Raw genomic sequence first — 27,212 nt, 5'->3', positions numbered from 1 at the left:
ATTTACTTCATTTTTCATTTCCAATATATCATTAATTTAGTTTCCATAAATTAAACCTATTAATTTCAAATTTCAAATTCTAAATTTTAATTTCAATTTCAAATAAATTTACAGTTTAAACCTTTGTGCTTAACATTTTGTTATAATTTATCTATTTAGTACACAAATCTGATAACTAAACACATAATTTTAATTTATTTATTTTTTGCATGTTTTTTTCTCATAATTTTCAATTATTTTAAATTTCAAATTCAAATAAAATTTTCATTTAATTGTTTATATTACCATTTTGTTTTAATTAACCCGTATAATATACGGGTCTCACAACTAGTTAAATATATGTTTGAATTAAATAAACTTAGTGTCATTCTCTAGTAGTTAAACAGACGTCACAAATAATTGCCGGATTCTTCGGTTTTTATCAAGTGCCATGACATATATAGACCTTATATGGATTTTATTTACATAATAATGATTTTTTTTGTAATGCTTTCTATTGTTTTAAGTATATGGATATATGTCGATCATAATTAGAATTAATGTTTTTTGTATGTAAGAGAATTAATACTCTAAATGGAAAAGAAGAATGAAAAAAAAGATACAAAAATCTTTGACAACAAATAATGACACAATCATAATGATTTTTAACTCAATAAAAGAACAAATCTTATAAACGAACAAATCTTACATTATAAGGCTTTGGGGGTGGTCACACCCACCCCACCGAAAAAGTGTCGCCACATGTACGTCACGTCAGCTTCACACCCAACTCATCACTAACCCACTAAATATTATAAATTGTTACCACTCCACAAATTCCGTTTTTTTTAACATTATATTAAATAAAAAACAAAATACAAACCATAATTTAAATAAAAAAACACACATTACATTAAAATTAAAAACACATTACATTAATATAAAAAACATAAATTAAAATTCTTAAATTCTTAAAAAGAACATAAAAAAATTAAAATCCTAAATTACTTAAAACCATAAATAAAATTATAAATTACTTAAAATCATAAATATTAGAACCTAAATTCCATATTTCTCCCGAACTTGTCCTTGAATTTTAAGAAAGGTTGCAAGATTTTCCGGGTCGCGATCCGATTGGGGCTTTGTGTTTATGATTTGAAGATCGGTAAGAGCTATTTTTTGGCAAAGAGCTGTCTCCGACGATTCGTATTCTTTTTTCTATAGAAACTAGAACTTTATCTATGGATGCCGCAAGCTCGCATTCACTAGTTGTCGGTGCTTTTCCGCTTGAAGACGCTCCCTTTCTCGCTTTGTCCCTTCCCGGTGGTCGACGAAGTTGGACGTCCGGTGGGGCCTCCCCTTGGTGGCGTCGAAGTCATCGTTGAGGTCGAGTCCAAAACCCACGTCCGACTCGGACATTCTTTCCCTTTTGGTGGAACCGGTTGTAGATCCCAAATGGGTCATTTCCGGATATAGAACTCATTTTGGACCGTTACGACAAACTTCTCACGCTTTTTGGTGGCCGAACGGTTTACCATTGGTGGTCATTTTGTATTCGTAGGCCGCGGTCGCTAAAATGTTGAAGTCGTTGCTACCACTTCTATGCATGTTTTTAAGCTTGTCAAATATGTCATTGAATTTGGTGCAAACCGCTCGTAAATCACGCCATTTTGCATTGATCGAGTCGTACATCCGCTCCGTTTTCTTTCCTGATAACACGTGAAAATGATCTAAAATATGACACAAAAAACTTTGACCCGTTTGCGAGTTGGCGACATCCCCGTCTTGTGATATGAAAATCCAAGCTTTTGCTAAAGCTTCCTCCTCGTCTTCGTTCCATACGGTAGTTTTTTCTTAGATCTTTTGTTTTTTTTTCCTTCAACGAGTTGGTTGTTGTGTTTCTTGGACCCTTCGTCGTCATCGTCATTGTCGAGATTTATAGGTTGGGATTGAGATAATGAGAGTTGAGATGATTGAAATTGTTGAGGTGTAAAAGAAGTTTGTTGAAATTGTTGAGAAGATTGTTGTTGAAAGGCTTGGAATTGGGGTTGATTGAATTATTATGGTTGTTGTTGGTAGAAGTTTTGAGGGTATGAAGTGGTGAATAGAGGTTATTGTTGGATTGGGGAGGTTATCAATTACATGTAGCTAATATTTGCATTTGGAGTATTTAGGGTGTTTTGATTTGAATTCATGTAGAGAGAAAAAAAAATATGAAAGATGAGTTTTTTTTTGTAGAAGGTAATAAAATATAGAGAATGTTTTTTAAATTATAAATTGTAAATAGAATAGTGGATAATTTATAGGTGTAAATGGTTGTGTTTAAATTGTAAAAAGTAATTTTTTTATGTATAAACGGTCATATAGCCGTTTCCTCAAAAATAAAAAAATCCGAACATTAGAAATGAAGCAATCTCATTCGTCGTCTCATCCCGTTTCTGGAGCCACGTCACGCACATTGGCTACTTTTTTTTTCCTATACTGCTTCACGCAAATGAAGCAAACGAGGTAGACTGATGTGTTTGTATTTACTCAAATAATGGTCAGGCTAATCAAATCAATTTTACGAAAACAGCATATTGGCTACTTTTTTTTTCCTATACTGACTTGAGGGGTCGGGTAACTATATTGATATGCATGTACTAACTAAACCTTTACAAATAGTCGGTAATTTAGATACGTTGGCAATTGGTGATACGTCCGAATTAAATCTTTTCAACCATTTTATAAACTACCACATTCTAAAAAATCCCAGACTTTTATTTATTTATTTGTAGAATCACCTATAAACCACCGAGCCAAAAATTATACAACATAATACGAGTTTCCCACAACTAATTTGTCAATAAAGTAGCAACATTGCTCGATACCTTGTCAATGAAATCTTTCACTTGGCCAAAAAGTTGTCCAGATTCAGGCAATTCCGGGAAGAGATAGAAAGCATGACACATGTTTGGATATTCAAACAAGTACACTTCTTTCCCTGACTCTTTCAGCCACTTATAGTACCTTTTTTGCCAGTCATACAAAGGGTCAAATCCCGCCACCACCACCATGGTCGCCGGAAAATCTACTTTTGATATGTCCACCGCGTTTGGTCCGCTAACGTTGCTGATTGGGTGGTCCCGATTGAACCCTTCTCCTTTCGGCAAAAACACCTTCCAAAACCAATCTGTTCGCCTTTTGGAAACAATAGGTGTTCCGTCGAGTCGGGTCTCGGAATCCGTCTGCTCCTCGCCACCAAAGAATGGTTGGATTGCTACAACTCCGATCACCTTCAAAACATGCAATGCAAGTTGTTCTTACCAATAATTATGATTAAAGAAACTGATAAAGACACTTGTTTTAGCTCTAGTCATTAATGTCAATATACAATGTCAGTACTATATACCTTGAGTCGTCGGAAGTTGAATTCACAGGCTCGTTGAGCAACATGATGAGCTAAGTTTCCACCGGCGCTATCTCCGGCAATAAAGCAGCGCAACATATTCGCATTTTCCGGCAAAGATTTAGACCTATTCTCTTCATCATCAAGAAACTTCAGCACATCGAAGCAATCATCATGTTGGGCCGGATACCGATGCTCCGGCGAAAGGCGGTAGTTCACAGACACAACAACAGCCGGTACTTTCCTCGCGAAGCGGCGGCACACCACATCGTACATTTCGACATCAGGGGAGAGGAAAGCGAATCCACCTCCGTGAAAGAACACGATCACCGGGAGATCTTCACCGGCGTGTTGTGTAGGTACGTAGACACGGAACCAGAGGTTACGAGTCTCGTCTACAACCACGTCGTGTGATGCTACGCCGTTGACTGATTTTGAGGTTGGCGGAGTCCGGAAGTCGAGTAAGTACTTAAGAAGACCACGGTTGACAGTGCCGTTTTTCCGGGAACATGCTTCGGTGACGGCGGAGAAAAGGGAAATATGAATGCGTGTTTTCCATGGTAAGGAGAGTGACGGTTGTGGAGGTTTGGTTGTTGCCACCATTGACAAGAAATCAAAGAGAATTTAGTGTGATAAATGTGTACAACCTTTTGAGGAATAGGTGAAAGGTTTTATAATAGATGTATGATGCAATTGAGATGAAAATAATGATAAGTATATGTCTTCTATTATATATTACAATTTGCAAACATAAAAACATATATTGGGTACATAATTTAGACAGATTATTATTTTAAATAAGTTCAAACAAGGTGGTTTCTATCGTACTATTTAACATATTTCAATTTTGGATCACTGTGGAATCTTTCGTTTTTGTATACCTTTGCTAAGATGAGAACCTTTAATTAGAATTCTTCTTTTGCTTATAATATTATTATAAAATACAACTCTTTTGGTTCGTGAATTGTTTGTAACATTACATACCGTCGTTTATTGAAAATATTCTCCATGCTCGACAACAACGTATTTTGTTTTTATCTATTGTATATAATCCTGCCTATTGAAAAAAACAAAGACAGGTTAGTTGTTTACAAAAGAAAGAATAAACTAAAAAATTGGTCTATTTGGTCTATGTATTTAACTTCCAGTTATTTGGACCCGTTAACCTAAACATGTGTCCTTCAAGGTATTTTTGTTATTTCATGTCCTTTCCTATTACCTTCCTTTTAGTTAATTACATGTATTTGTAATTATCATCCCTACCACCACCATTCTTTATATATATTAAAAGATGACTTAACATGTTTCTATTGATCAAATTTTTAATTTTATTCTTTATATATATATTAAAAGAGGACTTAACATGTTTCTATTGGTTAATTTTTTTAATTTTTTTATAATGGCAGTCACAATCTGCTATCTTTTTAAATATTTTATTTTTCCTTTTATTTATTTATTTTTTTTATCTTTTCTATCATTTAATCATCTCCTTGGTTGGAGAGCTCATTGTGCACGTGCTCACGTCGGGATATTGATCTTAATAGCATTAAATTAAACGTGTACATTGTTTTTTATTTAGTCTTTTAGTCAAATAGTCATAACAGATATGTCTACTTTAGTTGTATTTTCCTTTGTATTTAAACTTATGTATCTCTTGTGTCTAAAACACGATTCAATACATAGTTCAATTCAATACCTTTGATATGGTATCAAAGCTAAAAACACTTTAATCTTGTTTTCTTTCTCTTGATTCTTCTCTATAGCATCTCCATCCCAAAGTATTCTCAATCTGGCTACTACCACAACCCCTATTTTGAACTTTCAAATACCATCAATCACTGTCAAATTTGATCGCACTAACTATCCTCTTTGGCGCACAACAATTATCACACCTCTTGAAGCTTTCGATCTGGAGGATTCTGTTTTGAATCCTCAACCACCGACTGAAACAATTATTGTTCCTGCTGTTGCAGCCGTTCCGACCACTGATACCACTCCAACTATTGTTGTTACTCCTGCTACCATAGCACCGAATCCAGATTATGTAGTCTGGAAGAAACGTGATCGGTTTGTTTTACTATGGCAAATTTCCACAATGACGGATCAAGCTCATGCTCTCGTTGCCCGCTCACACTCTTCTTACATAATGTGACAAACCATCCGGACTTTGTTTCAAGCTCAAACTAGGGCTTGTCGTTGATGGGTTTTAGTCATAAAACATCCTATGTGCTCATACAAACCCTAATGCTTAGATCTAGGTTTCTCTATTGTACATGCAAGTTATCAAAGACTAAAAGCCCTAATTCTAGCATACAAGTAATCATATTAACATGAGAATAGGTTTATAATATTACCTTGATTGTTATGTAGCAATAACAATCCCAAATCTCCTTGTATTGACTTTGGAAGGCTTAGAGTCACAAGTGTCACTCCTCTAATGGTTCACAAACACGATAAGCAAGAGGATGAAGAGGAGAGAGGATGGATGCTGCCCTAAAACGTGTGAAACCCTAGAAGGTTGCTTGTCCACGTTTTTGGTCCTTAAGGGAAGTATATATAGTTAGGCAATTACAGTTATCTAACAAGGAAACCCTAATTTAGATGCTTAAGCCCTAAGCAACCCATGGAGCCCTTTCCTTAAGGCCTTGGACGATTTCATATGGGCTCCCCCCATAGAATTCGTCCACCTTATAATAAAAAGCAATCCATGGCCCAAATTGCAATTATCTTATAATTAGAATTCGAGTCCCTTAAGTTTAATTAATCTCTTTTAGTCACAAAACTAATTACCAATTAATTATTGACTAATATTAATTAAACAATATGATTTCTCCTTTAATATATTATTCCCATAATATATTAATAAATCATATTTAATCCTTTCTCTCCATAATTCATCCTATCAAGTTGCTTTGGTGAAGGCAACCCAAAAGGACCATGCACCATCGGGTCAAGTACATACCAAAATAGTTATGGACTTAGACACTAATCCAACAGTCGTATGCAACTCAAAAATCAACTTCAGACTCTTACAAAAGGGTCTATCACCATGATAGAATACACTTAAAGAAAAAGATCGCTTGTTGATTCCTTGGTAGAAAACTTACATCCAGTTCATGAAGAAGACCTAATCAGCCACATCCTTGTCGGCCTTGATTCGTCAAATGGCAGTTTCATTACTGCTTTTATGATGAAATCTAAAAATCTAACAGTTGATGATCTCATAAGTCTTTTGTTACAGGAAGAAGCTAGTCTTGAACAAGAACATATTCGCTTTGCGTCTGTGTCATAGGCCCCTACTGCTGATGTAACAATGAATCGTTCAAATCACCGCTCTTCTCACTCATTCACTCGTCACAGATCAAACACCTCATCAAATTCATATGTTTGTCAAAGGTCAAATTCCTCCACTACAAATCACAGCTCTGACCAGAGGAGACGATACCCAATTTGTCAATTTTGTACTAAACCTGGTCACGAAGCTATTGATTGCTGGCAATGGGGAAATCAAACAGATTTTCCATCTAGAAGGCCCAATCCTAAAGCAAACCATTATCAGGCTCTTTTAGCCCATCATCCATTGATCCAGCTTGGTACTTCGATACCGGTGCTACTGACCATGTTTCTACCGACATCACAAAGCTCAACATAGCTGATTCATACACGGGGGATGAAAAGCTACAGGTAGGAAATGGCAATCACTTGTCTATTTCTCATGTTGGCTCCTCTTCTTTATCTCATCTCAAATTGCCAAATGTTCTAATTGTTCCTAAACCCACTAAAAATCTTTTTAGTGTTTCCAAATAGACAGAAGATAATGATGTTTACATGGAATTTTGGCCTAAAACATGTTTTGTTAAGACATTTTAGGGACAAACAATCCTTCAAGGGGATAAACATGAAGGCATGTATCAACTACTCCCTCTTATACTCATAAAGCTTTTACTGGTAGTCACACTTCACTTCATGGATGGCACAGACGACTTGCACATCCACGTGGACCGCTTCTTCGACATTTAGTTTCTACATTTAATCTTCTCGTGTCCACAAATAAATTTCCTACTGTTTGTAAGTCGTGTCAGCTAGGAAAAAGTCATAGACTTTATTTTCCAAGTTCTTATGTTACATCTTCAAAACCGTTTGAAATAGTTTATTCTGATGTTTGGGGACCATCCCCCATTTTCTCTTTAAACAGAAGTCGCTATTTTGTCTTATTTATTGATGATTGTACTAAATTTGTAAGGGTTTATTTCTTATCACAAAAATCTCAAGTCTTTGAAACTTTCTTACAGTTTTAACAATGATAAAAACCCAATTTCAGTGTTATATTAAAAGCCTACAAACTGACTGGGGATGAGAATATCGAAATGTTTCTAAGTTTCTTCATCACCACGATATTTTACATCACATCTCTTGTCCTCATACTCAAGAAAAAATGAGGTTGTTGAACGTCGAAATCAAGTCATTGTTGAAAAAGTTCTCACACTTCTAGCTCAATCCTCACTTCCTCAAATTTTTTAGGAACATGCTTTTAAAACTGCTATCTATCTACATAATACAACCATCACTCCTAATCTAAATTATGAATCACCATATCAACGTTTATATCACAAGACACCCAATTATGATTTTTTAAAAACCTTTGGCTGTCTTTGTTATCTATATTTAAGACCATATAATCCTCATAAAATTGACTTTCGTTTAAAACCTTGTATTTGTCTTGGATATAGTGTCTCCCATAAAGGTTATATATGCTTTCATCCACAAACCTCTCGTATATATATTTCACGCCATGTCATATTTAATGAAGATTTCTTTCCTTGCCAACATTTAAACACAAATCAAGATCACACCACATCCATTTCTCCTGACCCCTCACCTACGGTTGTCATTGACAATCAAACCCGGATTTCTAATCCACTAAGCTCAACTCCTTTTATTAGTCCCACGAGTCCACCAGACCCAACTATCATGCATGGCCCACATATTACTCCTTCTACCCTATCTATACTCCATTCTACGAACCCTTCGTCACCTGTCACTCCGTCATCGCAACACATGTCTTCTCTTATCCCCTCCCAACCTCCGTCAATACATCTATTATTCGACCAAATGAAAACAATCAACACCTGATGGTAACCCTAGCACGCACAAACTCTCTCAAATCTAAGTTATTCAATGTCGATCTTTCTATTAGCTTTACTATCGAACCTTGCCTTTTTTCACAGACAATTAAGCACTAATGTTGGCAAGATGCGATGCGAGCAGAATATGATGCTCTCATGAAAAATAACGCGTGGTCACTTGTTACTTGTCCTACTAATGCCAATGCTGTTGGTTCTAAGTGGATATACAGGGTCAAGAAACGGTCGTATGGTACAATTGACTGATACAAAGTACGACTCATTGCTCAAGGTTTTACTCAAGAAGGAGTCGACTACTTTGATACTTTCAGTCCAGTTATTAAACCAACAACAATCAGATTGGTACTTTCAATTGCTCTATCCCAAGGCTGGCACATTCGATGTGACATCCCCATTTTCACGGCCAGAAAAGACCGATTTTGTTTATGCTTTATAAAAGCCAGAGTACTTCTTTTAATAAAAATGTTGTGGAATTTGTTCCCAGAAAAACATGACAAATACATTATCAAAGCATTTTCGAAGAAATGTATTTTTATTCATTTAAAACATTTGGAATGTCATCGTCAATACAGAAACATAAGCATAAACAGAACTTACATTCATTTACACTAGTCATCTACATCTCTTTTAAATCTCTCAGTGCAAAGTAGCTTCGTATTGACACCTGTGATACAAATAAGTTGGAGTGGGTCAGGTTGGGAAACCTGGTGAGTACATAGGGTTTTCAACCCACAATAATATAATTATTATATTTAAACATCAAACAATCAACCCGATTACCCATCCCCGTTATCTTCTTTGATATTCCTTAAAGAATTATCGTAAGGGTCATCTCCTATATCATATTTACCTCACATCTTTTTACCTCACATTTCCTTATATGCTCGCTCCTAAGGCATGAATACGTAGTTACAACGTCGCCTGAACTCGTAATTCATAGTAAGGGTTAGAGTATCATCACATGAATATACAGTCACAACATCACCTGGACTCGTAATTCATCACCTACAGGTTATAAGTCTGCTGGTGTTTCCACGGGTTTTCTAGAATAGACTGTGGTCGCCATCTATACTCTAGTAGATGACTACATCTCCAAATTTTCGGACAAGGTTATAGTATCTTTTATCCTACATCACCGATTCATCATCACCTATCCATCACCTAATTATCATCACCTTCCTACCATCACCTATCTCTCATTATTTTGTTTCATCACACACCAACTATTTCATCTACCCATGTTTTATCCCAACATATTTGTAGATATAAAATAAATATATATATTTAAATCATTTAAAACATGTATAAAATCATTGAGCCATCATAGACAACAAGTATTCAAATAATATGCACACATAGCACGTAATTTATATAAAATACTTCATATCTATGTGTAAGATGAAAGGGACCATGCACTCACTTGAAAACGTGGTGAATCCGAACTCAGACAACGCTTTGTTTCTTAAAAATAATTTCCTTTGACGAAACCTAGTATTATTACCACTAGAGTTTAGTCTATTATTCGCCGAGACTAATTAATAGTCTAGCTATTATTACTATTATATAAGCGTTAAACAATACTTATATAACCCATAATAATAGCCCAAGAACTTATTATAAGTTCCTAATAACGTTACTATAATTAAATAAAAGTTATATTAAAAATAGGGTAGGCATAGCTCACTTACAACGGGTTTTATAGAAAACCGGGCTTTGCTTGGAGCAGCGTTCCCGAGCCGAAAATCTCTTCTTCTCAGAGCCGTCGAGCACTTCGGGGCTTTTGCCTCGTGCTAGGGAGGTTCCCTAGGCTTTTCGGGGGGTTTCGGGGCTAGAGAGAGGTTCTAGAGAGAGAGTAAAGAGAAGAAAGAATGGGAAATATGTGAAGAAAATGAGGGTGGGAGAGGTTCTATTTATAGGGTGAAAATGGCTGAACTTGGTGCCACATGTCACCATCTAATGGCAAGACTTGGGGAGAAAGCAATGGCCAAGATTGTGCCACATCACCCATTTTCGCACAGCACACTTCCGACTTCTAAAATCCATAACTTTCACATACGAGCTCTGTTTTTGACGTTCTTTATATCCAGGTGTAGGTAAAAATAAGATCTACAACTTTCATTGTGACTCCGTCAGCTAATTTTCGACCGATCTTAAATTTAACAGTACAAGGAGATTATATTGTTAAATGTCCGCGTAAAATTCATAACTTCTACATACGGACTTTGTTTTCATCTATCTTTTTACCGTTGAGTTCCTATTAATGATATCTTCAATTCTCATTTAGGTCGCGTAGGCCAAAAACCGCTCGAACTAAAATTCGAGTTTTGGGTCGTGCACTGCTATGCCAAATCTTAGAAAATTCATAACTTCCTCATACGAAGTCAGATTTGGGCGTTCTTTTTTTTTTGTATGTTCTCGGTTTAAAGTATACTACAACTTTTATTTAGATCATTAAGGCTAAAAATTCATTTATCAAAAATTCACTATTTACGTCTCCCGGTGTCCTGCCGGTTTTGCCATAAAACTTCGACGGGCCATAACTTCTTCGTTATAACTCGGATTTCGGCGTTCTTTATATGTACGGAACCCTTGAGACATATTCTACAACTTGGTTAAGATTATTTATTCTAAATAATCTTTTGTATTATCTCTAAATTGACTAGCCCAGATCTACGGGCGTTACATTCGACAACTCGACATCAATAACGCTTTTCTTAATGGCAATCTATATGAAGTGGTGTATATGAAACAACCCAGGGGCTTTGAAGATCGAAATCACCCTCATCATGTATGTCGGTTGAATAAGGCTCGTTATGGCCTTAAATAGGCACCAAGAGCTTGATTTACAAAGCTCAAAAATTACCTAGTCTAACATGGTTTTCGAACGTTTCAATCTGAAACATTACTATTTATTCATATTACTCCTTCATCCACACTTTATCTTTTAGTCTATGTGGATGATTTGATTACCACCCAGGTAAAGCGAACGTGGTTGCGGACGCTCTGAGGCACAAGTCAGCTGGATCTTCTACTCCAATGACATGTATGAGGATATTAATGGATTCTCCACTTGTGAGCTTGATTAGGGAAGCTCAGGCTGAGGGTATGCGACATGAGAATTGAAAGCTTGAGAGGATTAGGGGTGAGAACACCTGATTTGTGCAGGATAGCCGGGGATTATTGACCCGTTGCGGTCGGGTCTGGGTTCCGATCTCTGGTGGGGTCAGACAGATTGTTTTGGAGGAGGCTCAAAAGTCTCGCTTCTCTATTCACCCGGGGGTCACCAAGATGTATCGGGATTTGCGACCGAGTTACTGGTGGCCATGCATGAAGAGGGAGATTGCATGGTTTTTGGAGAGGTGCTTGACCTGTCGGATGATCAAGACCGAGCATCAGAGGCCGCACGGTCAACTGCAGCCTCTGAAGATTCCCATGTGGAAATGGGAGCAGATCACGATGGATTTTATCACCAAGTTGTCGAGGACGGCGAAGGGATATGATGTTATATGGGTCATCGTGGATCGATTGACTAAGAGTGCCCAGTTCTTAGAGATACGGAAGAGTTCATCGGCCAAGAAGTTGTCCGACTTGTATATCCGCGAGATCGTTGCTCACCGTGGGGTGCTGGTCTCTATTTTCTCAGACTGCAATGTTCGATTCACCTCCCATTTATGGCAGAAGTTCCACGAGGAACTGGGTACACGGCTGCACTTCAGTATGGCTTACCATCCACAGAAAGATGGACAAACTAAGCGGACCATACAAACTCTCGAGGATATGTTGAGAGCTTGCTTTATTGACTTCGGTGGGAGCTGGGACTCCTACCTACCCCTTACAGAGTTCTCCCACAACAACATTCATTGTAGTATTGGTGCTCCACAATATGAGTTGTTTTATGGACAGAGATGTCGCACCCCAGTCTGTTGGGGTGAGATTGGTCACAGGGTGATGGGACGGACAAAGGTAGTTCTGCAGACTACCGAGAGGATTCAACAGATTAGACAGCGATTGCAAACCGCTCAGAGTCGGCAAAAGAGTTATGCCGACAGGCACCGATCTGAGCTGGAATTCCAGGTGGGAGACATGGTATTATTGAAGGTCTTACCCTGGAAGGGTGTGATTCGCTTCTGGAAGAGGGGGAAATTAGGTCCCCGATATATTAGGTCATTCAAGATCATTGTCAGGGTTGGCAAGATGGCGTATAGACTGGATCCCCAGGAGGAGCTTAGTTAGGTCCATAACACTTTCCATATGTCACAGTTGCGAAATTTCATATAGATGAGGGGGCAGTTGTATCATTGGACGATATACAGGTCGATGAGCACCTGAATTACGTGGAGAGGCCATTGGCTGTTGTAACACCAAAATTTTCAAAACAAAATTTTCATTTAAAATAGTTTATCTCTTTAACACTTTTCATAAAAATCTCCTTTTGTTTTAATTACAATACATGACTCTTTTTTTCAATCAATTAGTAAACCAGGATCCTCAAAACAAACTCTTCCTCTGGTGTGTACAACAAGCCGGTGCCGTCCCGTGATCCTGAGAAAAACCTGAAACATATAACACAAAACACTGTAAGCACGAAGCTTAGTAAGTTCCCCAAAATACCACACACAACACATACACCACTCAAGGCTACAATATGACCCTCCGGTCGGTGTGTCTCAACGGAACCCTCCAGTTCCGTATCGTTAGACCCTCCGGTCTGGTCTGCATCGTTGGACCCTCCGATCCGATCTATATCGTTGGACCCTCTGGTTCGGTCTATAAACTCCGCATAGCATAAATCACAAAGACATGATGCATAGCATATCACATATAACATAATACTCAATGTAAGCACATAAGACCCTCTGGTCACACATAACTACCACCCAAGGTAACGTATAGTGAGAAGACTCACCTCGGGAATGTCTCAGAAAATCACAACTCGGTATCTTTGAACCTAGAAACAAAGACCTAGCCCCGCCTAATCACATAAAGTAATTATTTCAATCATTAACGACTCTCAAGGCTAGACTACACCCCTTTCTATAATCCCACAAAAGGGTAAAAGACCATTTTACCCCTTCCTGATCCAAAAGTACAATTTTTAACCAAAACCCTAAAAGTCAATGAAGTCAACGGTCAACCTTGACCAGACTCGTCGAGTTGTCTCAATGACTCGGCGAGTCCAGTCGTGAACTCTACTCCTCTGATTCTCTTTTGACTCACTGAGTCACTCACTTAACTCGGCGAGTCACTCTCTAGACTCACAGTCTCGGGACAACTCGACTCGACGCGTCGAGTCTGTTCATGGACTCGGCGAGTCCAATCCATGCTCAACTTCAAATGGCTTCCTGAGGTCAGATCTGATGCTCTACTCAATAGATCTATCCTTTCTAGTCCCAACAATCACGAAAAGTTCGAAGCTTGATGCCCATGCAAAGGCTCCAAGGTTCTATTTGAAGAAATGACCTCTAATATGGAATCCTAAGTTCATATTCACCAACAATCCTCATAAAGCTCAAGGGAGTAAGGTCTCTGGACCTCTATGGATCCAGATCCAAGACCATAATACGAAAAGGAACCATATACTCAACAAAACCATCTACCAAAGGGTCTAGAAAACCCTAACTCTATAAACAATCACCAAAAAAGAAGATGGATCGAGATTATACCTCAAATAAAAACTCCTGAGCTCAGATTTCCTCCAAATAGCACCTCCTTCAGCCTCCTCTTGATCTTGATCACCTTCTTCTTGCTAAACCAATGATAGAGAGATCAAATATGGCCTCTCCTTCCTCACAAACGATTTAGCTCACTTAGGGTTTCTCTCAAGGGACTGGTAGCCGCAATGTGAGGCTATTAGAGCCCTTAAATAAGCTCCAAAACCCGGGAATTAGGGTTCCAATTGCCAGCACAGACTCGACGAGTCATATGCCCGACTCGTCAAGTCTGGTCGCGAAGCTTTGCGGAAACTTCCTCACCTACTCGACGAGTCGTGGCACCAACTCGTCGAGTCCCTCCTTTTTCTTGAATAAATAATTAAAATCAAATCATACCTGAAACTCTGGATGTTACAATTCTCCCCCACTAGAATCAGACTTTGCCCTCGAAGTCTTGCGCTGGAAACAGCTCGGGGTACTGCTCAATCATCTCCGACTCCACTTCCCACATCGGCTCGGATCCTTATCTGTGCTGCCACTGGACCTGAACCAGAGGCACTTCCTTGTTCCTCAGAACCTTGATCTTCCGATCCCTAATCACCACCGGTCTCTCAACATAATTCAGGATCGCATCCACCTGAATATCCTCTAATGGTACCACTACCGACTCGTCGGCTATACACTTTCTCAGCTGCGACACGCGGAAGGTGTCATGAATCTTGGCCCAACTCTGCAAGTAACTCTAACCGGTTGGCTACCCGTCCTACCCTCGCAATCACTAGGAATGGACCAACATAACGGGGCCCCAGCTTGCCCCTCTTCCTGAACCGGATCACTCCTTTCCAAGGAGATACCTTCAGGAGTACGAAGTCACCGACCTGGAACTCGAGCTCTGACCGCCGTCTATCAGTATAACTCTTCTGACAGCTCTGGGCCGTCAGTAACCTCTGTCTGACCTGCTAAAACTGCTCGGTCGTCTGAAACGCAATCTCTGTACTACCCATCACACGTTGCCCTACTTCTCCCCAGCAAATGGGGGTCCGACACCTCCTCCCATACAACAACTCAAAGGGTGGCATACCGATGCTCAAATGATGGCTGATGTTATAGGAAAACTCATAGAACCTCAACCCCATAGTTGAACTTCCATGGTTACCCATGACATGATCCAAAATGTCTCACTAACTTCCTCTTCGCATCAACTATCTCAGCCCTGTGACACGCAAGTCACAAAATTTTCAAATGAAAACTACAATCCAACCGAAGATCGAATTAGCCCCGATCGCTGATGTCTATTGCACATATCTCCGTGCATCTCGCGGTATCTCCCGCACCCGTGTACTGAACTATACAGGTTAAGACATCCAATGACGAAAATACCCCTCATCCAAAAATTCACCTCAAAATTCCAGAATTTCATCTCGTTTACCCATGCACCATCAATGCCAAACTCAACTCGAGAGTTTGGTCTGACCGAAAGTTGGAACCTCGCTTCCTAATAAGATACTCTTCTCATGACTCGGCCTGCGCCCCGAGCAATACCACTTTTCCAACTTCCTCATGTTGCGACAATCACAACTCAAAACAAAATATAATGATTCCGACAGAGACGGAGACCCCAGTCTCACCCCTGGTTCAACCACCAGGCTCCAAAAACACAATACTTGGGCTACTTAAGCCTAAAACTCTTCTGCATCATACACTGATCGAAGAACACTCCATCGTCACACTCTCTTGCCGTCTAGTGAATACTATGGCTCCCCGCAGCATCACGATAACCTCTCGATGACTAATGAGTACTACGGATCCCCGTAGTATCACAACACCCTCTGACCAGTGAGTACTACGGCTCCCCGTAGTATCACCACACCACACTACGTCCACTAACTCATGCTCCGCAGACTATCATAGATAGATACACATACTCAACCCAAATATGCATCCCAGACTCTGGCGGCAACCGGCATAACAAAATACCTACCTCTGCGGAGATCCACTTTCTTAAATAATCCCTCTTGATGTCAATACTCGAAGGGCTCCCACTGGAACCGTAGATACATGATACACCACTAGTCGTCTCAAACTCAAGATTCCAAATAACTTCGAAATCGAAACATTATACCCAGGTACCACGGAACACTGTTACAGACATCACAATGTCCTGCCTCAACAACTGATCTCCTAATCCCAACACCATACAGGTACAACAATACATTTCCTCTGAAGTCCATAAACAATTCTTTATTTTACCCAATGCCCAACTTTAGTGTATCCAAACACTCAATTAGAATATAAAGAAAGCGCTAACGCTTTAGAACACGCTGATGATCCTCCGAAACCCTTTCCTCTACTTCTCAAAATCCAAGCAAGAATTCACATACCGGCCCAGGAGTTGGCCGCTCGATCATCTTCTATCTACCCCTAAAGGGCATATACAAGCCATACTTCGACTCAGAAGTTCTTAATTGTCCATACCATCATTACGAGCCTTCCGCTTGAAACGGCCCTAACCACCACCAGATTCCTGACCATTGGCCACCTGCTGTAGAGACACCCATCCTTTCACAAACACATACCACATGCATTATCTCGCTCTGCACTTTTCCTTGATCACCAATGACCTTGGTCTCATGAATTCGAGCCGCAGGTTTCTGCATCCAATCCCTAACCGCTCTTGCACAAATCTCTGGATCCCTAAAAAAAAATACCCGGTTCTCCCCCACTTGGGGTTTGAAACATCACCAATTGACGCATCAACAATCTACCCCACAGACGGTTCCCACCAGGAACATCGCACCTACGCTTGGAAAGTGCCCAATGATCTCCCCACGTAGAGATCAAGAAACCTCAAATACCCTAAATCTCCGAAGAAATCCTCAGGAACTTCTCATCACGGCTGCCTCTAGCCATTCGAAGTCTCATACCATCCCAATACCGAGCATTCTAATTGTCCAGTACTATCACTGACTCTTAGACTAAAACAAGTCATCGTACTCCTCATCTTCGACTTCTCAACCCCCGTTCCAACACGTGAATCATCACGAGAATGGGGATTCCACTACCATACTCAATACCCATCATAGAAGAGCCACCACTCTGATATACTTGTCTGGATTACCCATTGATATCGCTACCACACGCCCTAATATACTCAATTAGGGTGTAATGTGGTCCTTGACCATCTCAGTCCCCACTGACTACCTGCTCAAGGTAGATCATTTCCTCGCGGCAGACATGCTGCCTGATACATTGGTGGAAAAAAATCGACATCAATGTCAACCCGTAGGGTTTACTCCCAAACCCAGAATTGAAATCTCACGTTTCTCTTGTTTCCAACAGGAAACATAAATAGCACCCATCAGGTCACAGAAGGTGACAACTCCTACATCGACTGATTGCTCACTCAGACCGCAATCACCCATAAATGCCTTCTCTACTAATCCCTGAGTCTTGCGACTACATCTGACAGCTTACCAATAATACTCTGAAATGCTCTCGACCTCCCTCTCAAGGGATGCCTCTTCGGACTCAATCATGGCCCTTAGGCCTAAAACCCCATCATGTCCAGACTCCACCAATAAATCCTGACCGGAAAACCGGAGAATCACAAGCATCATTTGCTAAGAACCATGGTACTCATCCCATGACATATCTCCTCAATCTGCTACAATATATGATACTCGAACTATGACATCACCTCTCAATCTGCTAAGATGCATGGTACTTGAACCATGGCATCACTTCCCAATCTGCTCCGATGTATGGTACTCGAACCATAACATCACTACTCAATCTGCTCTCGAACCATAACATTATTCCTCAATCTTCCCCGATGTATGGTACCCGAACCATAACATCACTCCTCAATATGCTCCGATGTATGGTACTCAAACCATAACATCACTCCTCAATCTGCTCCGATGTATGGTACTCGAACCATAACATCACTCCTCAATATGCTCCGATGTATGGTACTCGAACCATAACATCACTCCTCAATATGCTCCGATGTATGGTACTCGAACCATAACATCACTCCTCAATCTACTTCGATGTATGGTACTCGAACCATAACATCACTCCTCAATCCACTTCGATGTATGGTACTCGAACCATAACATCACTACTCAATTTGCTCCGATGTATGGTACTCGAACCATAACATCACTCCTCAATATGCTTCGATGTATGGTACTCGAACCATAACATCACTCCTTAATCTGCTCCTTAGAACCTTCAGAATACTCCCTGTATCGAGTATAGGTCCTCTGCTTTCGGTAGTACGGGCCCATACTACCTGCCACATCTACCCATACTTTCCACACGGACCATCCCAGAGCTCCTAAGTAGCTGCTCAACCTTCTCGTTCACCAATTTCGTCACGTGTGCTCGCTCCTCAGCGAAATGCTCTACTCCGCCAGCGTACTCATCTGGCTAAAGTTACTCCCTAGGCTCTTCCTTGGTCCTCCCACTTCTCCGCCATCAGTTGCTGAAGAGCTCCTAATGGTGCCAGCCATCTACCTCCTGAATATCGTCATATTCACTTGGTAGCTGACTCACATCATCGGGAGTTCCACAAAGCACGAAGCAAGCAGCATTCAGGCATCGAAGAGTACATAGAACTCACTCTGGGTGATAACTCCGCTTGCTTTGCTCATTCTCAAAAATACCACCGAACTCTACAACTCTACCCCTCGCAGGTTCTAGCTATTCCTTCGATAAGCACCACAATACTCATCTAGGCATCTCTCATAGATTACTTCTCTACTCAAATCCCCTAAAAGTATTCCAACTGAATACTCTCACTCATCACATACTCAGAAGAACAACACATATAACAACAACTCCTATGCTAAGGTATCACAAATCAGGCCACTTTAGTCCTAAGATATGAAATACCTAGCATGTCTCTAGCATGCATAACATCTCATAAAATGTATCATAAACATCTCATAACACAAAAGTAAGGGTATTTTGGGAAATCACCGTTCGGGCTCTGGCTGATTGTACACACTGCTCTTTCTCATTTTCCCTATTAACTCTTATTCACTTTTAGAAAATCATTTCTTTGAAAACTTTTCTTACTTCCTCAGTTTGAGTCCAAATTTACCCGAAGGTGCATCCGAATCCCTCAAACCAAGGCTCTAATACCAACTTGTAACACCGAAATTTTCAAAACAAAATTTTCATTTAAAATAGTTTATCTCTTTGACACTTTTCATAAAAATCTCCTTTTGTTTTAATTACAATACATGACTCTTTTTTTCAATCAATTAATAAACCAGGATCCTCAAAACAAACTCTTCCTCTGGTGTGTACAATCAAGTCGGTGTCGTCCCGCGATCCTGAGAAAAACCTGAAACATATAACACAAAACACTGTAAGCACGAAGCTTAGTGAGTTCCCCAAAATACCACATACAACACATACGCCACTCAAGGCTACAATATGACCCTCCAGTCGGTGTGTCTCAACGGAACCCTCCAATTCCGTATCGTTGGACCCTCCGGTCCGGTCTGTATCGTTGGACCCTCCGGTCCGGTCTATATTATTGGACCCTCCGGTCCGGTCTATAAACTCCGCATAGCATAAATCACAAAAACATGATGCATAGCATATCACATATAACATAATACTCAATGTAAGCACATAAGACCCTCCGGTTACACATAACTACCACTCAAGGTAACGTATAGTGAGAAGACTCACCTCGGGAATGTCTTAGAAAATCACAACTCGGTATCTCTGAACCTCGAAACAACGACCTAGCCCTGCCTAATCACATAAAGTAATTATTTTAATCATTAACGGCTCTCAAGGCTAGACTACACCCCTTTCTACAATCCCATAGAAGGGTAAAAGACCATTTTTACCCCTTCCTGATCCAAAAGTACAATTGTCGACCAAAACCCTAAAAGTCAACGAAGTCAACGGTCAACCTTGACCAGACTCGTCGAGTTGTGTCAACGACTCGGCGAGTCCATTCGTGAACTCTACTCCTCTGATTCTCTTTTGACTCACTGAGTTACTCACTTAACTCGGCGAGTCACTCTCTAGACTCATAGTCTCGGGACAACTCGACTCGACTCGTCGAGTCTGTTCATGGACTCGGCGAGTCCAATCCATGCTCAACTTCAAATGGCTTCCTGAGGTCAGATCTGATGCTCTACTCAATAGATCTATCCTTTCTAGTCCCAACAATCACGAAAAGTTCGAAGCTTGATGCCCATGCAAAGGCTCCAAGGTTCTATTTGAAGAAATGACCTCTAATATGGAATCCTAAGTTCATATTCACCAACAATCCTCATAAAGCTCAAGGGAGTAAGGTCTCTGGACCTCTATGGATCCAGATCCAAGACTATAATACGAAAAGGAACCATATACTCAACAAAACCATCTACCAAAGGGTCTAGAAAACCCTAACTCTATAAACAATCACCAAAACAGAAGATGGATCGAGATTATACCTCAAATAAAAACTCCTGAGCTCAGATTTCCTCCAAATAGCACCTCCTTCAGCCTCCTCTTGATATTGATCACCTTCTTCTTGCTAAACCAATGATAGAGAGATCAAATATGGCCTCTCCTTCCTCACAAACGATTTAGCTCACTTAGGGTTTCTCTCAAGGGACTGGTGGTCACAATGTGAGTGTATGAGAGCCCTTAAATAAGCTCCAAAACCCGGAAATTAGGGTTCCAATTGCCAGCGCAGACTCGACGAGTCATATGCTCAACTCGTCGAGTCTGGTCGCAGAGATTCGCGGAAACTTCCTCACCTACTCGACGAGTCGTGGCCCCAACTCGTCGAGTCCCTCCTTTTTCTTGAATAAATAATTAAAATCAAATCATACCCGAAACTCTGGATGTTACAGTTGTTCTTGAGAGGAAAGTGAAGGTTCTACAGAACAAGAAAGTACCTTTATTAAAGGTACAGTGGCAGCACCAGAGGGGATCCGGGTGGACTTGGGAGCCGGAGGCAGAGATGCAGGAGGATTACCCTGGGTTATTTACCGCAACAGACTTCAAGGATGAAGTCTAGTTCAAGTAAGGGAGAATTGTAACACCCCGACTCCCAGGTATAAAATTTAAAGCTTATTAGTCACATTATTGGACCTACTCGATGAGTTGGATGCCCCAACTTGTCGTGTAGAAGCGGATCAGGCCGCGTGATTTTATGAGGTCTACTCGACGAGTTGGAGGACCCCAACTCGATGAGTAGGAGCTGAATGGGAAAACCCTAATTTTTAAGGTTTTCACCCTATTTAAAGGACTTAACCCACCTCCCTTGGCCTCCCTTATCACCTCATTACCCATAGAAGGAAACCTTTTCCACTCTTTACTACTTCCTTGTGCTTTTGTGGCTAAGAGAGTGTTTTTGGTGCATTTATTGAAAAAGTTTGAAGGTTGAGAAGCTTGGAACGGGAAAGAGCTTGTAAATCCAGCATCTACATCATTTTGGCTTCCATTTGAAGGTAACAAGTTGTTACCTTGATCACTCTAGTGTTAGATATCCTTATTATTGGGTTTAAGGCCATTTTTCGCATATTTATGGATCATTTCGGGTATTGGGCATGATCTGAAATTGTAGCTTTAGATCTCGACTCCTCTAAGTCCCTATAGTTATAAAGTTATTGAATTTATCAAGCTTTGGGCCCTTCTCTTTGGTTTAAACCTCTCCCTTAGCTTGGTTTTGGCATTTAAGATCTTGCATGCACGTAAAGTTTGCAACTTTACGTGGAATCCATGCCCTAGGAGGCTAGATCTGCAATTTGTAGTTGTGGGGTAGCTTAAAAATGTATGAATGAGAAATGGACTGAAGGGACTCAACGAGTTGCATGCCCAACTCGACGAGTCAAATGAAGATTGGTCGTTGTTGGTTTTTGCATGGACTTAGAGAGTCAATAAGACAAATCGACTAGTCAGTTAGGGTTTTCCCGAATTTTGGACACTGCATGGACTCGACGAGTTGTCTCGAAACTCGGTGAGTCAACTAGGGTTTTCAGGATTTCTCGAGTTCTGGAAGGACTCGACGAGTCAGTGAGCTACACTCAACGAGTTGGGTCAACATGGATTGTTGACCTTGACCGTTGACTTTGACCTTGACCAAGGGTGACTGGTTTGACTTATGGGTGTATTTTAGTAATTTATGGATTTATGAAAGTGGATCATTGGTGAATGTAGGTGATTGAGTTTGGAGCTGTATTTGGGGAGTTTGACATTTATCATCCCGAGCTACTTGCGAGGTTAGTTGTACTCACTATACTTAGGGGTCGAAGGCACCAAAGCCGGCCCATTAGATCTCATATCCTAGTAGTTGATGATATGTTGAGTATGAGATAGTTATGCATGTTAGTTTCCAGGTTAGTTTGGTAGATCTATAAGACTACCTGCATTACTGTTTGGTTATCTGTAGGTGCCTTTAGCTGTTATATGTCGACATGTTGTGTTAGATGGGTTGAGGTTGTATTACACCGTGCGGTAGCCAACAAACCCTGGAGTACGCCAGATATAAGCTGAGGGTCGGGCAAGGCATGCCAGATTCATACTGAGGACTCCTAAGCATTCCAGATACAAGCTGAGGGCCAGGTAGGGCATGTCAGACTCGTACTATGGGCTAATCTTTTGTATTCCAGTCCAATGACTGAGGGAGAAAACCAATCATAAGTTGTGGGCTCGAGAGCAATCCAGACTTATGATGTGGGCTCGGGGGCAAGCCAAATGTGAGCTGTGGGCCCGAAAGGCAAGCCAGACTCATACTGTGAGCTCAGGGGTAATCCAGTCTGTAGAGTTGTGGACCCATTACATGTTGTTATTTCTATATGTTCTATTTGTTATGTATCGGTATTTTGGGGGAACTCACAAAACTTTGAGCTTACAGTTTTGTATTTTGTTTCAGGTACTTTGGATGATCGCGACAAGGTGAAGGCGTGATCGTGCACCTCCTCGCATTTTATGACTTTGTTTCTGGGATATTCTGAGATGGAACTATTTTGAAAACAAATTTGTAATAATTGTTGGTTTTTGAATGATTTAAAAAGTTTTAAATTGGCATGATTTTTATGAATGTTACGTATATAAAGATTTTTTATTTGTTAATACTCATTCACATGGATCACTAATTTTTTAATCTATACCATTAAAAATTAATTGAATGGCTCATATTTCTTTTCCTTGTTTTTAAGACTTTGATCTTAAAAGTGATGGACTCCACAAATATTTATGCATTATAAAGTAGTAATATATATATATATATATATATATATATATATATATATATATATATATATATGCACTCTAAATTTAAACAAACACACTTTTAAACATAAATATGAATAATTTTACTGGTTCGATTTCTTCTTCACCTAATGATGATGACGACTCTGATGATGACTTGGTGTTGCACACGTTGTTGTCTGCGGCACACGAAAGGGTGAGACAAAGAGGCGAAAGTTCAAATGTTGAGAAGAAGCATAGAATTTCGATAAATCGGGATCGTATCGTGGCACATGAACTTTTGGTACATGATTACTTTGTCTCTGATAGTTTGTACGACCTATCAAAATTTGAAGAACGATTGCATATTAGTAGAAGTTTATTTTTACGTATAGCTAGAGATTTGGAAAACAATTATGAGTTTTTCCAATTGAGATGGGATGCTAGAGGAAAACGTAGTTTTAGTATAATACAAAAATGCACAACAGCTCTTAGACAATTGGCATACGGCATAGTCGTAGACGCGTCAAATGAGTATTTGAAAATGTCTGAGAGGACTGGTCGAGAATGTGCTTATCTTTTTATGATTATGTTTTAGAGCTTTATGGTAACATATACTTGCGACATCCAACTAGAAATGATGTTGAACAGTTGTATGCCGCACATGAAGCTAAACATGGCTTTCCAAGAATGCTTGGCAGCATTGATTGTACACATTAGGAGTGGGCAAATTGTCTCAATGCATGGCGAGGTCAATTCACACGAGGTGATCATGGTGTGCTGACTATTATACTAGAGGCTGTTGTTTAACATGCCATTTGGTTTTTGCATGCATTCTTTAGTATGACGGGGTCAAACAACGACCTGAATGTGTTTGGAGCGTCTCCGATATTTAACGATATTTTGTAGGGTAAAGCACCAAACATGTCGTTCGTTGTGAATGAACATCAATATAACTATGGGTATTATCTTGGTGATGAGATATATATATCCAAACTAAGCTACGTTTGTCAAGTCATACTCATTTTTAGGCGATGAAAACGAAAATTGTTCAAGTTAGCATAAGAATCGGCAAGGAAGGATGTGGAAAGGGCGTTTGGGGTCCTCAAACAAAAGTGACACATTATCAAACATCCAACATGGTCATGAGATAGACAAAATTGACGAAGGTATTAACTACTTGTGTTATTTTACATAACATGATAATAGAAGAAGAGTGTAGGGCTATTTGTATGTATACTCCGGCCAATATACTTAATCTACCTGCAGTAATCCAAGTCGGAAGCCCGACATACTTTACAAGACTTTTGGAAATACAAAACAGTAAAACACATCACAATCTTCGTTATGATTTGACCGAGCGTATATGATAAAGACAATTCCAACAACACGATGGCAATGACGACGACGGGGATGAGGACACGGATGACGAAAACGGGGTCGGTGGCGACGCGGACGACAACTACGACAAGTAATAGTTTCTATGTTTTTTTAGTAATTTAGGTTTTAAATGTTTATGTTTTTTAAGTAATTTAGATTTTAAAATTTGTTTTTTTAATTAATGTAAAATGTGTTTATTTAATATTTATGTTTTTATTTTTGTTTAATAATTATTTTTTAATTTAATCTAATAATGTCAAAAAAAAAAAAATAAATAAATAAAAAAATAAAAAAAAAAAATAAAAAATGACGTGAAATGATAATCATTTCCAAAAGCAGTTGTTTGATAGTGAATTTATAATGAAACTAACATGTGGTTGATATGACTGTCAGTTTTTGAATAGGTTGCATCTGACCATACCCATTCATCTTATTACGCAACGTCTGTAGGATGTTTCTACTTCCCCGGGCCAAAATCATTCGATATAATACGAGTTTGGTACAACAAATAATACATAATACATACGTAACAAAACGAATTATTAGCCAAGGTTTTAATTTGTGAATTTAGTGGCAACATTACTCGACACCGTGTGAACGAAATCTTTCACTTGGTCAAGAACTTGTCCAGATTCAGGCAATTCGGGATACAGATAGAAAGCATGACACATGTTTGGATATTCAAACAAATACACTTCTTTCCCTGATTTTTTCAGCCAATCATAGTACCTTTTTTGCCAGTCATATAAGGCGTCGAATCCCGCCACCACCACCATAGTCGCCGGAAAGTCTAGTTTTGATATATCCACCGCGTTTGGGCCGCTAACGTTGCTGATTGGGTGGTCCCGATTGAACCCTTCTCCTTCTGGCAAAAACGCCTTCCAAAACCAATCTGTTCTCTTTTTGGAAATAATCGGCGTTCCATCGAGTCGGGTCTCGGAATCCGTCCCCTCCTCGCCACCAAAGAATGGTTGAATTGCTACAACTCCGATCACCTTCAAACATTATGCAAGTTTTTCTTACACCAATAATTATGATTACAGAAACTTGTTGTGGCTGTAGTTATTAATGATCGATATATACCTTGAGTCGTCGGAAGTTGAATTCACAGGCTCGTTGAGCTACATGATGAGCTAAGTTTCCACCGGCGCTATCTCCGGCAACAAAGCAACGCAACATATTCGCATTTTCCGGCAAAGATTTAGACTTGGTATCTTCATCATCGAGAAAGTTGAGCACATCGAAGCAGTCGTCATGTTGCGCCGGATACCGATGCTCAGGCGTAAGCCGGTAGTTTACAGACACAACAATGGCCGGAACCGTTCTCGCGAATCGATGACACACAGCATCGTATGGCATGACATCAGGGGAGAGAAAGGCGAATCCACCACCGTGAAAGAAGACGATCACCGGGAGATCTTCACCGGCGTGTTGTGTAGGTGCGTATACACGGAACCAGAGGTTACGAGTCTCATCTACAACCACGTCGTGTGATGCTACGCCGTTGACTGGTTCTGAGGTTGGTGGAATCCGGAAGTCGAGTAGGTTAAGAAGACGACGGTTGACAGTGCAATTTTTCCGGCAACATGCGTCCGTGACGATGGAGAAAAAGGAAAGATGAATGCGTGTTTTCCATGGTAAGGAGAGTGACGGTTGTGGTGGTTTGGTGGTTGCCTCCATTGACATTTGACAAGATATCAAAGAGGATTTAGTGTGATAAATAAGCACAAGCTTTTGAGAATAGGTGAGAGGTTGATAGATGTACGACTCAATTGAGATATAATGATAATAAAGTATATGCCGTTTATTATATATATATATATATATATATATATATATATATATATATATATATATATATATATATATATATATATATATATATATATATATATATATATATATATATATATTGCAACTTGCAAACATAAAAACATATATTGGGTATAAAAAATTATTATTTTAAATAATTATAAATTTCAAACAACGTGGTTTCTATGTATTATAAACATACTTTAATTTTTTATATTTTATATTTTTTTTTCTACATTTGCTAAAGTGAGAACCTTTACAATTTGTTTTGCTTAAAATATTATTGATAAAATAAAACTTTTTTATTAGTAAATTGTTTTAACTACCTTTGGTTTGTTCGTTTGTTGAGAATATTCACAATGGCAAAAACATTTTTTTGGCATGCAGGTGCCTTACCACCGTGAAGTTACTCGATGGACGTGAATTATTTATATAAAACCCTATAAGCAAGTTTTCTAGATAATTGGATTGATGAATCAAAAATCAATTTTTTATGTATTCAATTTGAAGACCCAAATAAATTTTTGTTTTATTAAGATCATTAGAATTTTTCTTTGAAACAAGAAGTAGCATTTTCAACTCTTTAGGAGTTCCAATAATATTCAAATCATCTACATAAATAGTAATTATGACAAATTTTGATTA

General features: G+C 39.4%; 2 protein-coding genes across 2 annotated transcripts; both read right to left on the bottom strand.

Annotated features, from left to right (window-relative positions):
- Window positions 1–2,705: 2,705 nt before the first annotated feature.
- Window positions 2,706–4,068, bottom strand: LOC145063550 (putative carboxylesterase 18). The gene is made up of 2 exons (XM_079011146.1): window positions 3,371–4,068; window positions 2,706–3,254 (listed from the first exon to the last, which is right to left on the bottom strand). The coding sequence occupies exons 1-2, from the start codon at window positions 3,968–3,970 to the stop codon at window positions 2,814–2,816; spliced, it is 1,041 nt and encodes a 346-aa protein (XP_078867272.1). The 5' UTR covers window positions 3,971–4,068; the 3' UTR covers window positions 2,706–2,813.
- Window positions 4,069–25,209: 21,141 nt separating this feature from the next.
- Window positions 25,210–26,543, bottom strand: LOC145062805 (putative carboxylesterase 18). The gene is made up of 2 exons (XM_079010397.1): window positions 25,839–26,543; window positions 25,210–25,750 (listed from the first exon to the last, which is right to left on the bottom strand). Exons 1-2 carry the CDS (start codon window positions 26,439–26,441, stop codon window positions 25,310–25,312), a joined length of 1,044 nt encoding a protein of 347 aa, XP_078866523.1. The 5' UTR covers window positions 26,442–26,543; the 3' UTR covers window positions 25,210–25,309.
- Window positions 26,544–27,212: the final 669 nt, after the last annotated feature.

Source organism: Lactuca serriola, chromosome 7, assembly GCF_051521515.1.
Source record: "Lactuca serriola cultivar US96UC23 chromosome 7, Lser_US96UC23_V15, whole genome shotgun sequence".
In the NCBI taxonomy this organism is placed as follows: domain Eukaryota; kingdom Viridiplantae; phylum Streptophyta; class Magnoliopsida; order Asterales; family Asteraceae; genus Lactuca; species Lactuca serriola.
Note: the sequence above shows the minus strand (reverse complement) of the source record. Positions and strands in the feature narration are given on the sequence as shown.

Excerpts from the sequence above, each read along its gene's own strand:
- LOC145062805 (XM_079010397.1), bottom strand. The coding sequence starts at position 26,441 with ATGTCAATGGAGGCAACCACCAAACCACCACAACCGTCACTCTCCTTA. Across the intron at positions 25,751-25,838 it reads TCAACTTCCGACGACTCAAG|GTGATCGGAGTTGTAGCAAT; the intron begins GTATATATCGAT and ends TAATGTTTGAAG.
- LOC145063550 (XM_079011146.1), bottom strand. The coding sequence starts at position 3,970 with ATGGTGGCAACAACCAAACCTCCACAACCGTCACTCTCCTTACCATGG. Across the intron at positions 3,255-3,370 it reads TCAACTTCCGACGACTCAAG|GTGATCGGAGTTGTAGCAAT; the intron begins GTATATAGTACT and ends CATGTTTTGAAG.